Source organism: Nicotiana tomentosiformis, chromosome 1, assembly GCF_000390325.3.
Source record: "Nicotiana tomentosiformis chromosome 1, ASM39032v3, whole genome shotgun sequence".
Lineage (NCBI taxonomy): Eukaryota > Viridiplantae > Streptophyta > Magnoliopsida > Solanales > Solanaceae > Nicotiana > Nicotiana tomentosiformis.
This window is the reverse complement of record NC_090812.1, coordinates 122,137,064-122,152,684: the sequence shown is the minus strand read 5'-3', so window position 1 is coordinate 122,152,684 and position 15,621 is coordinate 122,137,064. Positions and strand designations below refer to the sequence as shown.

The following is a 15,621-nucleotide window of genomic DNA, read 5'->3' as shown; positions in this document are numbered from 1 at the left end:
CCAATGTCCTATCAATATTCGATATGACAAGACATCTTGATGTGACAAATCACTTGATGTGACATGACTCCCTTTTATCCAATAAATTATTTTTACCAAATAGGTAAAGACCATTTTTTTGTCTTCTCCTATAAGCTAGATAAATTACAACGATATACATACATACATACATACACAGATAGTAAAAAGAGTACTCGGTATTTGGCCCATAGTTTTGCCCATGATTTTGAATTGGTGGTTTTGCTCTTGACACATAAATGCACTATACACTACTCCATCATATGTTTTAAGCTAGAAACCCTAAATATATTTTGTGGGCTCTCTCATTTTGGGCAAATCAGCTGCCCCTCCCTTCACCCCTTTTGTTCTCTCTCCCATCTCTCTCAAGCTAACCAGTCGTCGCCGCCGGAATTGATCACTGGTTGTGGAATAACCAGGTAAACACTAAGAATCACTGATTGTATTACTCAATCCAATCCGCAATTACAACAACCCAAATAATTATAAAAGAGTACTAAGCTAGACTTAACAGAGAAAGGAATGAGGAGAGAAATTACAGAGTAAAGGGGATGAGAAGAGAATTTGCAGAGTAGAAGGGGATGGGAAAGAGATACTTAATGCACCAGAAAAATTCCCCATTCCCCTTCGCTACACTTATTCTTCCTATATTTATACTAACAACTAATAGAAACTCCAACCCCTCCTTCATGTAATCAGCGCACAGCTCCCACAACGAAATCTGTTAGCCTTGTTGAAGGCTTCTTCATGCGCTTACTTCTTCTCATGGTCTCACTCTCCTGCTGAGTACTTGAGTCTACGTAAGCAACTGAGGTGTTTTCCACGTCATCTTGGTCGGTCACAACAATACCTTCTCCCTGAAAAGGAACCTTGTCCTCAAGGTTCAGAGATGGTCCAGGCCTACTATCAGCAACATCAGAGAGGTGGAAGGGAGTGATTTGTTGAGCTGGTTATCCCACACAACGCTTAAGCATAGAAATGTGAAAAACTGGATGGATTCGAGCAGCGTCTGGCAACTCCAGTTTGTAAGATACTTCCCCAATGCGCTTAAGGATCTAAAAGGGCCCAAAGTATCGTCTTCCTAGCGTGGAGTGCTGATGGAGGCGTATAGAATTCTGGCGATAAGGCTTCAGCTTCACATAAACCCACTCTCCAACTTCATAAACCAGTTCTCTTCGGTTTTTGTAAGCCCAACGCTTCATCCTATTCTGTGCTAGGACCAAATTGGCCTTTAGGATTGCCAAAATCTCATCTCTATCCACTAAATAAGCATCGACCACATCATTGGAGTTGCTGCCTAAAATATATCTCGCCACTGTGGGAGGATCTCTCCCATATAAAGCCCGGAATGGAGTCATGTCTGCTGATGCTTGATAGGACGTGTTGTACCAGAACTCCGCCCAAGGTAACATAGTCACCCATTTGTTAGGAGCATCAGCGATGAAGCAACGCAGGTACTGCTCTACACATTTTGTTCAGAGACTTAGATTGACCATCAGATTGGGGATGGTATACGGTACTCATTGCCAAGGTTGTGCCTTGGAGGCGGTTCAGCTCTTGCCAAAAGCTATGCAGGAAACGAGGATCTATGTCAGAGACAATAGACCTTGGGGGTCCATGGAGTCGAACAATCCCAATCACAAATGCCTCTGCCACTGAATTAGCAGTGAAAGAAGATGGTAGGGCAATAAAATGCCCGTACTTGGACAAGCGATCCACAACCGTCATGATAGTTGACTTACCCTTGGAATTGGGTAAACATGTAATGAAGTCCATCAAAATATCCTCAAACACCAAGGAAGGAATAGGCAGCGGCTGGAGTAGGCCTGCGGGCAACTAGTGTGAGTCTTTCATCTGCTAACAAAGTTGGCAGGCAGCCACAAAGCATTGAACATCTTTCTTCATAACTTTCCAAAAAAAAAAATTGGAAGCAATTCTATGGTAAGTACGCGCAACACTGGCATGTCCACCCACTGCGGTGTCATGGAATTCATGGAGTAATGTTTGCCGCAAAGGAGAATCAGCAGGAATTACCAACCGTCCCTGAAAAAATAACAGTCCATTTTTGTAGGTATAACCCCACTCTTCGTTGGTATGATCCTAAATAGATTGCTGGAGAGCTACTAATTTGCTTAACCACTTTTGCTACTCCAGATTCTGAATTGTTTGGTTCTTGAGTGACTGCTGATCCGTATAGATGGTGAACTTCCTGCCCAACAAGTATTGTCGCCACTTGCTGACTGCTTGTATGATTGCGAACATCTCCCTATGGTAGGTAGAGGCACCCTGCATCCTATTGCTCAGTTTCTGACTAAAGTAGTCTATTGGATGACCTTGTTGTGAAAGTACTGCCCCTATACCCTACCCCGATGCATTCGTTTCTAGTTGGAATTCTTGATTAAAGTCAGACAAGGAGAGAACCCGAGTTGTACTGAGTTTGCTTTTGAGGGTGTCAAAAGTAGCTTGTGTAGTAGAAGTCCAAGCAAAAGCTTCATTGTGCAGAAGGTCTATGAGAGGCCCGACGATTGCCACATAGTGATAGATAAACCGTCTATAATACCCGGCGAGCCCAAGAAAGCTGCGCACCTCCTTCATGTTTTTAGGCACAGGCCACTGTTGAATAGCGGCAACTTTGGCTGGATCCACGCTAAGCCCTCGGTCAGAAATCACATGGCCTAAGTAGTCGACTGACATTTTGCCAAATAGGCACTTACTCCGTTTGGCCACCAATTTATGTTGTCGCAATAGGCCTAACACTGCCTTCAGATGCGTCAAATGCTCCTCCCAAGTTAGACTGTAGACCAGTATATCATCGAAAAACACTAGGACAAAGCAACAGAGATATGGCCGAAACACCTCGTTCATGGTTGCCTGAAATGTGGATGGGGCATTGGATAACCCAAATGGCATTACCAAAAATTCATAATGCCCTTCATGTGTTCGGAATGTTGTCTTGGCCACATCTTCGGGACGCACTCGAATTTGATGGTAGCCCGCTAGCAGGTCAAGCTTAGAGAAGTACATAGCCTCGTGAAGCTCATCGAACAACTCATCGATTGTGGGGATTGGAAACCTATCTCGAATAGTGACCGCATTCAATGCTCTGTAGTCCACGTAGAACCTCCATGTTCCATCATTTTTGCGAACCAACAACACGGGTGATGAAAACGGACTGGTGCTAGCCCAAATTACACCTTCCTGAAGCATTTCAGCAACAAACTGCTCCATTACTTGCTTCTGGAAGTATGGATATTGATATGGCTTAACGTTAACTGGTCCTGATCTTGCGGTTAAATGTATAGCATGATCTTGGGGTCGAGTTGGCGGTAATCCGTGTGGCTTCTGAAACACATCCTAAAATGAATCAAGAAGAGTTAGCAGGGCTGGATCCACATGCTTCTCCTGAACTAGCTCGGAAGGAAATATCTGTAGGCAATAGAAGGACGATATGACATCTGTAGCATTACAGTGATAAAGACTGTGCAATTGGATTGGTTGTGCACTGGGAGGTGCCAATCCCTTCCAAATATTAGTAGCCCCCTAATGGCTAAATTCAAATGTTCATTCAGCATAGTCTGTGGTTATCCGCCCTAAAGTTGAAAGCCATGCCGCTCCGAGCACAACATCTGCCCCATGTAAGGATAATACATGTTACAACCCAAATTCGCATACCATAGATCACACCTTAAGTTAGTCGACGTAAATCCAAGAAGAGATTATCTTTGAGATGATAAGAAGTTAATCCTATTGGTCTTAAACGATACAAGGGTGTATAAGAGTGGTTAACAAGTATTTGAAGTTAAACTAATCAAGGATGTTGTAACCCGTATTTTTGGGTAGCACTAGAGGTGATTAACTATCCCAAGAGGTCTTGTTTTAATGTATTTGAATCATATAATATCCGTATCATAAGTCTTGAAGTCAAGCGAGTTATGAAACAAAAGTCGATAAAAGTTGTCGCAACTTAGGTTTATAATTTTACTTAAACTTTAGGTCAAATATTACTGCATTTGTCTCCCAATGTGCTTGGAATTATGGGATGATCTACCTATCAAATTGAAGATCTATGAGTCTAGTTTCCAACTCATTAAACCGTTTGTCGATACGATCTCGGAATAGAGAGATATTCATGTTTTCGCGAGAGTGCGCCAAGCTGCTCTCTATGGGGCCCACAAAGGCGGTTTAAGACATATGGACATATATAAGATACCTCAACCCCGTTTTAAGTCATTATGTTTCAGTATATTCAGACCTTATAACCCTAAAAACAGTCTCTCAAGGTTCTCTCATGATCCAAGACCCAAACAAAGAGCAACCAACACAAATCAAATGTCGGGAATCCCGTGGCGCTAGTAAGTTTCTTGTTCTTCTTGTTATTGGTGATTTTTGTGTTGTTCCAGCTCGTGTGGGAGGTTGTTTTAAGTGTTTTATGTTCTGTAAATACACCTTCAAGTTTTTAATATCAACCCTAGGTGATTTCAAGTCTTCTAAAGTAATTCTAGTGCCGAAAAATCCGAATTAATTGCTAGTTTCGCTTCCTTGTTCTTGTGGCAGAATTGAAGTGATATTTAGTGGAACATTAAGGTCAAATTGGAGTTGTTATTTCTGTTTAAAGGTAAGGAACCTCTTACTCTATATATATTTAAGATTATCCAAGTTGTGGCTAAGTCGTTGATGCTAGAACTTGTGAAATATATATCGAAAGGCTTGGTAGTAATGTTGTTAGTTGGTGGACTGTTTTAGAGGCTCAATATGATTATTAATGATGTTGTTTGGGCTGTTTGGTGATTTTATTGACTTGTGGGAAGTCATATAAATAGGGGAGGTGCTGTCCGTTTCATCGTAAAATAGGTTGCGGTCGATACATAATAGTTACGACACTTAAACGATAATGATAGTGTCATTTTTCTTATTGTAGACTAAGGAGTCGTGACATTTGCATAGCTTGAGGTTGGGCAGTATATACAAGGTATGTGAGGCTATCCCCTTCATTCTTCTGCACGACTCCGATTGTACATAATGTATCGAACAAGCTCCCAAAGATACTCTACTCTTAGAAGCTAGCAGTACTTACATTGCTGCCCTTCTTATGAAACGATTGATATTGATATTACTTCTCTTATTCTTATATTATCAATGTTATTGGTAGTTCCTGATTCTTATAAGATTCTTGATGAAGAGTTAATCCTAATAACATGTACGTAGGATACCGACCTTACGTCACTCCGAAAGGTTCAAAATGTAATTCCAATGAGTCCAGCATGCATCATATATATGTATCTATTTTACTCTACCGAGCCGCGCTATAGTCGGCCGGGTATGGCACTTATTGTGCAACCACTGATCAGTTGGGTTTTACCGAGCTCCACGTGGCCGGGTACGATTCTACCGAGCCCTTTGATGGCCGGGTACGTTTTACCGAGCCTATTACGGCCGGGTACGATATGATGATGATGATGCCCACAAAGGCGTATGTTTTAAAAGTTTATATATATATATATATATATGTGTATGTTTTAAAAGTTTATGTATATATATATGTATGTATCATGTATTTCATGTCAGTAGCCCTCAGAGGTACCCAGATGTCACAGGTTGTATATTCCCTATCACTGTTTACATTATTGTTCTTACTTATGCTTTCCTGCCTTACATACTCAGTACTTTATTCGTACTGACGTCCTTTTTATTTGTGGACGCTGCATGTCGTGCTGCAGGTCCTGATAGATGGGTAGACGCAGCTCCCCCATCACAGTAGGCTATCCGGTTCAGCGGTTATTGGCAAGATCCCTTCTCCGGACTTGCCGTGGTCTTGGTATGCATTTTTGTTATAGACATTATGGGTATGTCGGGGCCCTGTTCCGGCAATGTTGTAGCACTTATGTTCTTTTAGAGGCTCATAGACAGGTGTCGACTCATGTATGGTTTGGAATGCCTTGTCGGCTGATTTTTGTTGTATAGTCTTTCATGGCACCATGGTAGCTCGTACCTTATATATAGTTTCTTGATAGTCTTGTCGTCCCATGTTACGTATGTTCATGACATTATCTTTCATTGTTGGATGTTCATGATCCATGTCTTTCATTTATATTGGTCTTGTCGGCCCTTAAAGATAATAAGGAAGGTTAGATAAAATGTACGTTGGTGCTCGGCAAGTATGGCCCGGGTGCTAGTCATGACCCTCCAGTTGGGTCGTGACAAACTTGGTATCAGAGCAAGTCTATCCTAGGGGTTGTCTATGAGCCGTGTCTAGTAGAGTTTTGATTATGGATGTGTAGTGTGCCATATTTATAATCAGGAGGCTATATGACATCTAGGGTTGTTACCTTCTTCCTAAATCTAGATCGTGCGTAGAGTTGAGTCGTAAGTGTTCATATCTAAATATTCACCTTGTTTTCTTTCAGCGATGCCTTCGACTAGGAAGCAAGCGATTAGTAAACGGCTTGATACAGCTGTGGGAGAGGGTAACATTCAGGTGCCTCCAGCCAGAGCAGGCCAAAGTGAGGCTCAGAGTGAGATGCCGTCTCATACCTCTCCGTCTCCTCCAGAGGATATTAGGAGGCACCCAGTACATCTAGTTCCCCCGTCTGGCACTATAGGCCACGATATGCGCAGTGCGGTGCAGTTGTTGACTAGCTTGGTAGCTGCTCAGGCTCAGAGGCAGAATACCGGTGCTGCTGATAAACCGGTTAGTGCGAGAGTTCATGATTTTATTAATCTAGACCCTCCAGTCTTTACCGGATCAGACCCCAAGGAGGACCCACAAATATTTATTGACCAGGTTCATCGTACATTGCGGGTTATGCATGCTAGTGATATGGAGGCAGTAGAGTTGGCTTCTTATCGGTTACGGGATTTAGCGGTTTTCTGGTATGATAGTTGGGAGAGATCTAGGGGTCCGAATGCTCCTCCAGCCGTGTGGAAGGAATTTTCTGAGGCCTTTCTTCGTCACTACTTGCCAGTTGAGATACGACGAGCTAGAGCTGATAAGTTCTTGAAACTTTGACAGGGTAATATGAGTGTACGAGAGTATAGTATACAGTTTGATTCTTTAGCAAGGTATGCTCCCCATATTGTGTCCGAGATGAGTGATAGGGTGCATCTGTTCGTGAACGGGTTGGGACCACATCTGATAAATGAGTGCACAACAGCCTCCTTGGTAGAGGGCATGGATATTTCCCGTATTCAGGCTTATGCCCAGACCCTAGAGGATCGTAAGCGCCAGCAAAGGGCAGATAGGGAGCAGGATAGGGGCCAGCATAAGAGGGCGAGATTTGCAGGGTATTCTGATGAGTTCAGAGGCAGTATCAGGCCCCAATCTTCGAGGAGTTCGGCGCCACCTGTAGCTAGTGCTCCTCCACAGTTTTAGAGGCCTCGGTATGATCGATTTAGCTATTCTGGTTCAGGTCAGAGTTCGAGGGCATCAGGCTCACAATTTCATAGAGATACTAGTCAGACGAGACCCCCAACACCTTGTTGTGATCAGTGCAGCAAGGCCCACTTTGGACTGTGCCGTCGAGGTTCCGATGCGTGCTATTCTTGCGGACAACCTGGCCATATGATGCGGGATTGTCCTAAGAGAGGAGGTGGTGGTATGGCTCAACCGACTGGATCTGTGTCTGGTTCTTCCTCATCAGTTCAACCTCCAGCACAAGGTTTTCAACAGTCAACAGGTCGTGGTAGAGGTAGAGGTTTAGTGCCGAGTTCGAGTGGTGCTCAAAATCGAACCTATGCTCTAGTAGGTCGACAAGATCTCGAGTCGTCTCCGGATGTTGTTACAGGTATATTGTCTGTGTTTTCTTATGATGTATATGCGCTAATTGATCCAGGATCTACCTTATCATATGTTACACCCTTTGTGGCTAATAAGTTTGGCATTGAACCTGAATTGATAAGTAAACCACTTGCGGTATCCACTCCGATAGGAGATTCTGTGATTGCTAGAAGGGTATATAAAGGTTGCACTGTGATGATTTGTAGTCATCAAACCTCGGCAAATTTATTTGAGTTAGAAATGGTTGATTTCGATGCGATAATGGGAATGGACTGGTTGGCCTCATGCTATGCAAATGTTGACTGTCGTACGAAGATGGTTAGGTTTCAGTTTCCAGGTGAACCCGCCATTGAATGGAAGGGGAACATTGCTACGCCAAAAGGTAGGTTTATTTCCTATCTTAAGGCAAGGAAGATGATATCAAAAGGTTACATTTATCATCTTGTTCGCGTTAGGGATGCGGAGGCGAAGCCGCCTACTCTACAATTAATCCTCGTGGTCAATGAATTTCCAGATGTTTTCCCAGATGAACTCCCAGGCCTTCCTCCTAAAAGGGAGATTGAGTTTAGCATTGATGCGTTGCCTGACACTCAACCGATCTCTATCGCTCCATACAGGATGGCCCCGGTAGAGTTGCGAGAGTTGAAGGCGCAGTTGAAGGACTTGCTGGATAAGGGTTTCATTAGGCCTAGCACTTCACCTTGGGGTGCGCCAGTCTTGTTCGTGCGGAAGAAAGATGGGTCGTTAAGGATGTGTATCGATTATCGACAGTTGAATAAGTTTACAATAAAGAACAAGTATCCACTTCCAAGGATTGATGACCTGTTTGACCAACTCCAGGGTGCCAAGTATTTCTCCAAGATTGACTTGCATTCAGGGTATCATCAGGTGAGGGTTAAGGAGAAGGATATTCGAAAGACGGCCTTCCGGACAAGATATGGGCACTTTGAGTTCTTGGTGATGTCGTTCGGGCTAACAAATGCCCCAGCAGCTTTTATGGATCTCATGAATAGTGTATTCAGGCCCTATCTTGATGTGTTCGTGATCGTATTCATTGATGACATTCTGGTGTATTCTCGTTCGGAGGCGGAACATGCGGGCCACTTGCGGATAGTATTACAGACCCTTCAGGATCATAAGTTATATGCTAAGCTCTCTAAATGTGAATTCTGGCTGAACTCAGTAGCATTCCTTGGCCATGTGATATCTGATGAGGGTATTAGTGTCGACACTCAGAAGATCGATGCAGTGAAGAATTGGCCGAGACCTACAACACCGTCAGAAGTCCGCAGCTTCCTGGGGCTAGCAGGATATTATAGGCGGTTTGTAGAAGGGTTTTCCTCTATATCAGCACCATTGACTAAGTTAACACAGAAAGCTACCAAGTTCCAGTGGTCTGATGCTTGTGAACATAGTTTTCAGGAGCTAAAGAATCGATTGACATCCGCGCCAGTGCTCACTCTCCCAGAAGGAACAGAAGGTTATGTGGTATATTGTGATGCCTCAGGTATAGGTTTGGGGTGCGTATTGATGCAACGTGGGAAGGTGATTGCTTATGCATCAAGACAATTGAAGAAGCATGAAAAGAATTACCCGACTCATGATTTGGAATTGGCTGCAGTAATATATGCTTTGAAGATATGGCGGCACTACTTATACGGTGTCCATGTTGACATCTACACAGATCACAAGAGTTTACAATACATCTTCAAGCAGAAGGAGTTGAATTTGAGGCAGCGTAGGTGGCTTGAATTACTGAAAGACTATGACGTCGAGATATTGTACCATCCTGGTAAAGCTAATGTTGTGGCAGACACTTTCAGCCGTAAGTCAATGGGAAGCTTAATACATATTGAGGCAGGTAGACAAGGGTTGACCAAAGAGCTTCACCAGCTGGCTAATGTGAGAATCAGATTGTTGGACTCTGATGACGGAGGTGTTACTGTACAGAATACAGCAGAATCATCTTTGGTAGCCGAGGTAAAAGCACGGCAATATGAAGATCCTACCTTAGTAAGATTGAGAGAGGAAATTCAGCAGTGTAAGATTACAGCTTTCAAGATCGGAGGAGATGGGACACTGAGATACCAGGGCCGATTATGTGTGCCTAGTGTGGCAGGGTTGCGAGAGAAGATTATGATTGAGATTCATCAGTCCCGATATTCTATCCATCTTGGCTCGACAAAGATGTATCACCAATCCATCAGTATTGGTGGGATAACATGAAAAAGTCTATTGCAGAATTTGTAGCCCAGTGTCCTAATTGTCAACAAGTAAAGATCGAGCATCAGAAACCCAGTGGATTGATTCAGAATATAGAGATTCCGACCTGGAAATAGGAGGTGATTAATATGGACTTCATTATTGGATTACCTCGCTCTTATCATAAGTTTGACTCCATCTGGGTGATAGTTGATCGACTTACAAAATCTGCCCATTTTCTGCCAGTTAAGACAACTTACACGGTTGAAGATTATGTGAAGTTGTACATCAAGGAGATTGTTAAGCTTCATGGTGTGCCGGTATCTATTATATCAGACCGAGGAGCTCAATTTACGGCTAACTTTTGGAGGTCTTTTCAGAAGGGTTTAGGGACACAAGTAAATCTCAGCACTGCATTCCATCCGCAGACTGACGGACAGGCTGAACGTACCATCCAGACGCTTGAAGATATGCTACGAGCATGTGTTCTAGATTTCAAGGGAATTGGGATGACCATCTGGCACTTATAGAATTTGCCTACAATAATAGCTACCATTGCAGTATTAAAATGGCCCCGTATGAGGCACTGTACAGGAGGAGATGTAGATCACCAGTTGGATGGTTTGAAGTCGGTGAGACAGAATTATATGGACCAGATTTGATTCACCAAGCCATTGAGAAGGTGAAAGTGATACAAGAGAGACTGAGGACGGCACAAAGTAGGCAAAAGTCTTATTCCGATGTCCGACATCATGATTTGGAATTTGAGGTTGATGATTGGGTTTTCCTAAAGATCTCGCCGATGAAGGGTGTTATGCGTTTTGGGAAGAAGGGTAAGTTGAGTCCGCGGTATATTGGGCCGTACAAAATTCTTCGACGAATTGGACAGGTTGCTTACGAGTTAGAATTGCCATCTGAATTGGAATTTGTCCACCCGGTATTCCATGTATCTATGTTGAGGAAATGTATTGGAGACCCTTCTCGGGTCGTCCCTATCAAAGATGTACAAGTTACAAAGGATCTATCATATGATGAAGTGCCAGTGGCTATATTAGATCGACAAGTCCGCAAGCTGAGAACAAAGGATGTAGCTTCCGTGAAAGTATTATGGAGGAACAAGAATATAGAAGAAATGACATGGGAAGCAGAAGAGGAGATGAAGTCTAAATACCCTTACCTATTCCAGAGTGAAGATAACGAGGATGCCGGGGGAAAGAAGGACGCATTATAAGGTGAAACGGCTCTATGAGGTAAGCAATAGCTTGTGAATACTCTTTTTTTTAATACAAAATGGTAATATGCAGATAATGTACATATCCATAATGCTTTGTATAGTCTTGTAAGGCCATAGGTTAGGTTTAACTGCTTGCAAGTTTGGCTAGTGTCCATTTTATAGGGGAAACTCAGCCGGAAATCTCCGTCGGAATCCACAATGAGTTAGACACCCCATAAACCCTTACATTCGAGGACGAATGTTCCTAAGGGGGAGAGGGTGTTACAACCCAAATTCGCATACCATAGATCACGCCGTAAGTTAGTCGACGTAAATCCAAGAAGAGATTATCTTTGAGATGATAAGAAGTTAATCCTATTGGTCTTAAACGATACAAGGGTGTATAAGAGTGGTTAACAAGTATTAGAAGTTAAACGAATCAAGGATGTTGTAACCCGTATTTTCGGGTAACACTAGAGGTGATTAACTGTCCCAAGAGGTCTTGTTTTAATGTATTTGAATCATATAATATCCGTATCATAAGTCTTGAAGTCAAGCGAGTTATGAAACAAAAGTCGATAAAAGTTGTCGCAACTTAGGTTTATAATTTTACTTAAGCTTTAGGTCAAATATTACTGCATTTGTCTCCCAATGTGCTTAGAATTATGGGATGATCTACCTATCAAATTGAAGATCTATGAGTCTAGTTTCCAACGCATTAAACTGTTCGTCAATACGATCTCGGAATAGAGAGATATTCGCGTTTTCGCGAGAGTGCGCCAAGCTGCTCTCTATGGGGCCCACAAAGGCGGTTTAAGACATATGGACATATATAAGATACCTCAACCCCGTTTTAAGTCATTATTTTTCAGTATATTCAGACCTTATAACCCTAAAAACAGTCTCTCAAGGTTCTCTTATGATCCAAGACCCAAACAAAGGGCAAACAACACAAATCAAATGTCGGGAATCCCGTGGCGCTAGTAAGTTTCTTGTTCTTCTTGTTGTTGCTGATTTTTGTGTTGTTCCAGCTCGTGTGGGAGGTTGTTTTAAGTGTTTTATGTTCTGTAAATACACCTTCAAGTTTTTAATATCAACCCTAGGTGATTTCAAGTCTTCTAAAGTAATTCTAGTGCCGAAAAACCCGAATTAATTGCTAGTTTCGCTTCCTTGTTCTTGTGGCAGAATTGAAGGGATATTTCATGGAACATTAAGATCAAATTGGAGTTGTTCTTTCTGTTTAAAGGTAAGGAACCTCTTACTCTATATATATTTAATATTATCCAAGTTCTAAGTCGTTGATGCTAGAACTTGTGAAATATATATCGAAAGGCTTGGTAGTAATGTTGTTAGTTGGTGGACTGTTTTGGAGACTCAATATGATTATTAATGATGTTGTTTGGGCTGTTTGGTGATTGTATTGACTTGTGGGAAGTCATATAAATAGGGGAGGTGCTGTCCGTTTCATCGTAAAATAGGTTGCGGTCGATACATAATAGTTACGACGCTTAAACGATAATGATAGTGTCATTTCTCTTATTGTAGACTAAGGAGTCGTGACATTTGCATAGCTTGAGGTTGGGCAGTATATACAAGGTATGTGAGGCTATCCCCTTCATTCTTTTGCACGACTCCGATTGTACATAATGTATCGAACAAGCTCCCAAAGATACTCTACTCTTAGAAGCTAGCAGTACTTACATTGCTGCCCTTCTTATGAAATGATTGATATTGATGTTACTTCTCTTATTCTTATATTATCAATGTTGTTGGTAGTTCCTGATTCTTATAAGATTCTTGATGAAGAGTTAATCCTAATAACGTGTACGAAGGATACCGACCTTACGTCACTCCGAAAGGTTCAAAATGTGATTCCAATGAGTCCAGCATGCATCATATATATGTATCTATTTTACTCTACCGAGCCGCGCTATAGTCGGCCGGGTATGGCACCTATTGTGCAACCACTGATCAGTTGGGTTTTACCGAGCTCCACGTGGCCGGGTACGATTCTACCGAGCCCTATGATGGCCGGGTACGTTTTACCGAGCCTATTATGGCCGGGTACGATATGATGATGATGATACCCACAAAGGCGTATGTTTTAAAAGTTTATGTATATATATATGTATGTATTATGTATTTCATGCCAGTAGCCCTCAGAGGTACCCAGATGTCACAGGTTGTATATTCCCTATCACTGTTTATATTATTGTTCTTACTTATGCTTTCCTGCCTTACATACTCAGTACTTTATTCGTACTGACGTCCCTTTTATTTGTGGACGCTGCATGTCGTGCTGCAGGTCCTGATAGACGGGTAGACGCAGCTCCCCCATCACAGTAGGCTATCCGGTTCAGCGGTTATTGGCAAGATCCCTTCTCCGGACTTGCCGTGGTCTTGGTATGCATTTTTGTTATAGACATTATGGGTATGTCGGGGCCCTGTTCCGGCAATGTTGTAGCACTTTATGTTCTTTTAGAGGCTCATAGACAGGTGTCGACTCATGTATGGTTTGGAATGCCTTGTCGGCTGATTTTTGTTGTATAGTCTTTCATGGCAGCATGGTAGCTCGTACCTTATATATAGTTTCTTGATAGTCTTGTCGTCCCATGTTTTGTATGTTCATGACATTATCTTTCATTGTTGGATGTTCATGATCCATGTCTACTATTTATATTGATCTTGTCGGCCCTTAAAGATAACAAGGAATGTTAGATAAAATGTACGTTGGTGCTCGGCAAGTATGGCCCGGGTGCTAGTCATGACCCTCCAGTTGGGTTGTGACAATACATATAAATCGAGAGTAAGCTTACACCCTTGGATCGCAAGCGGTACTCGACGCACTACGCTGTCACATCGAAGATGTTGTCCGCTTCCCACTACGACTGAAAAGCTAGGGATGGACTCAAATGATAGTTGTAAGAAATTGGCCACTCTAGCTTGGACAAAATTATGGTCACTGCCCCCATCTACTAACACTTGAACTGGAGACCCATTTACATGCCCCTGGAATCGGAGTGTAGACGATGAGTGCCCTCCGGCCAATGCATGATAAGAGATGGCAGAGTATTCCTGCACCTCGAGACACTGTATTTCGTCGGCCAAGATATCATCGGAGATAAACGGCTCCGGTAAGGTCGGATCAACATCGGAACCGTTAATGAGGAGTAGCAACCGTGGTGGTATCTTGCATTTGTGACCGACGGTATACTTTTCCTCGCAATAATAGCAGAGGCCACGCTCCCGCCGACTCTGAAATTTGGGATGAGTGAGATGTTTTAACGGTGGTCTGTTCGTTGTGTGGGCGGCTGAAGTAGGGTATAATGACGAGGAATTAGAATTGGGTAAAAGAGGAGGACCTTTATTAGCCAATATGGGCCGGGTCAGACCCTTTTCAGCCAGGATACGCCTTTCGTGGATATGGGCCTTGTTCAGTGCCTCCTCAAAAGTTTTTGGCTCACGACTCAACACCAAATTTTTAATGTCATCTCTAAGCCCAGAGATAAAGAGCCTCAACATAAGCCTATCTGAGATGTCATCTATCTCATTAGCAATAGCCTCAAATCGTCCCTGTAGCTCTGAGACGGTGGTAACTTGTCGGAGCTTGGCTAGCCGTCGCTCTGTTGACTCAAGTCCCTTCGGCTTGAAATGGATTCTCACCTTAGCAGTGAAGTGTGGCTAGTCAACTAATTGTTTGTTTCAAAATAACCACCGATACCATTCCAACGCCTCGCAATCGAGGTAGAATGAGGCCACGGTCAATTGCTCGTCATCCTCCATTTTGGAAAAATCAAAATAACACTCTGCTTGGAATATCTAGGCCTCTGGGTTCGCACCATGAAACCTTCCAATCTCCACTGATGCACGCTTGTGCCTGAATATTTCTGGTACCGGTCCTTGGCGAACAACATCCGGTGCTTGTTCACGTCGATTAATCCTTGTAGGTGCTTTGGTTGCGACCATGTCCATCATGATGTCACGCATCTCTGAAAGTTGCTTAGTGAATGAATCCTTTACCTCCTGAATCGAACCCCGAATTGAGTCATCAATGAATGCCTTGGGTATTTATTAGTCCTCCATTAGAGACATCTGGATGAAATCACCAATGGAATAACCCGGTAAACAATAAGAATCACTGATTGTATTACTCAATCCAATCTGCAATTACAACAACCCAAATAGTTATAAAAGAGTACTAAGCTAGACTTAACAGAGAAAGGAATGAGGAGAGAAATTACAGAGAAAAGGGGATGAGAAGAGAATTTGCAGAGCAGAAGGGGATGGGAAAGAGATACTTAATGCACCAGAAAAATTCCCCTTCGCTACACTTATTCTTCCTATATTTATACTAACAACTAATAGAAACTCCAACCCCTCCTTCATGTAATTAGCGCGCAGCTCCCACAACGAA

General features: G+C 42.8%; 1 protein-coding gene across 1 annotated transcript; it reads right to left on the bottom strand.

Annotated features, from left to right (window-relative positions):
* Window positions 1-1,804: 1,804 nt before the first annotated feature.
* On the bottom strand, window positions 1,805-15,194 carry LOC138909093 (uncharacterized). Its single transcript, XM_070200203.1, has 6 exons — window positions 15,102-15,194; window positions 14,058-14,870; window positions 2,440-3,372; window positions 2,156-2,284; window positions 1,968-2,061; window positions 1,805-1,872 (listed from the first exon to the last, which is right to left on the bottom strand). Exons 1-6 carry the CDS (start codon window positions 15,192-15,194, stop codon window positions 1,805-1,807), a joined length of 2,130 nt encoding a protein of 709 aa, XP_070056304.1.
* Window positions 15,195-15,621: the final 427 nt, after the last annotated feature.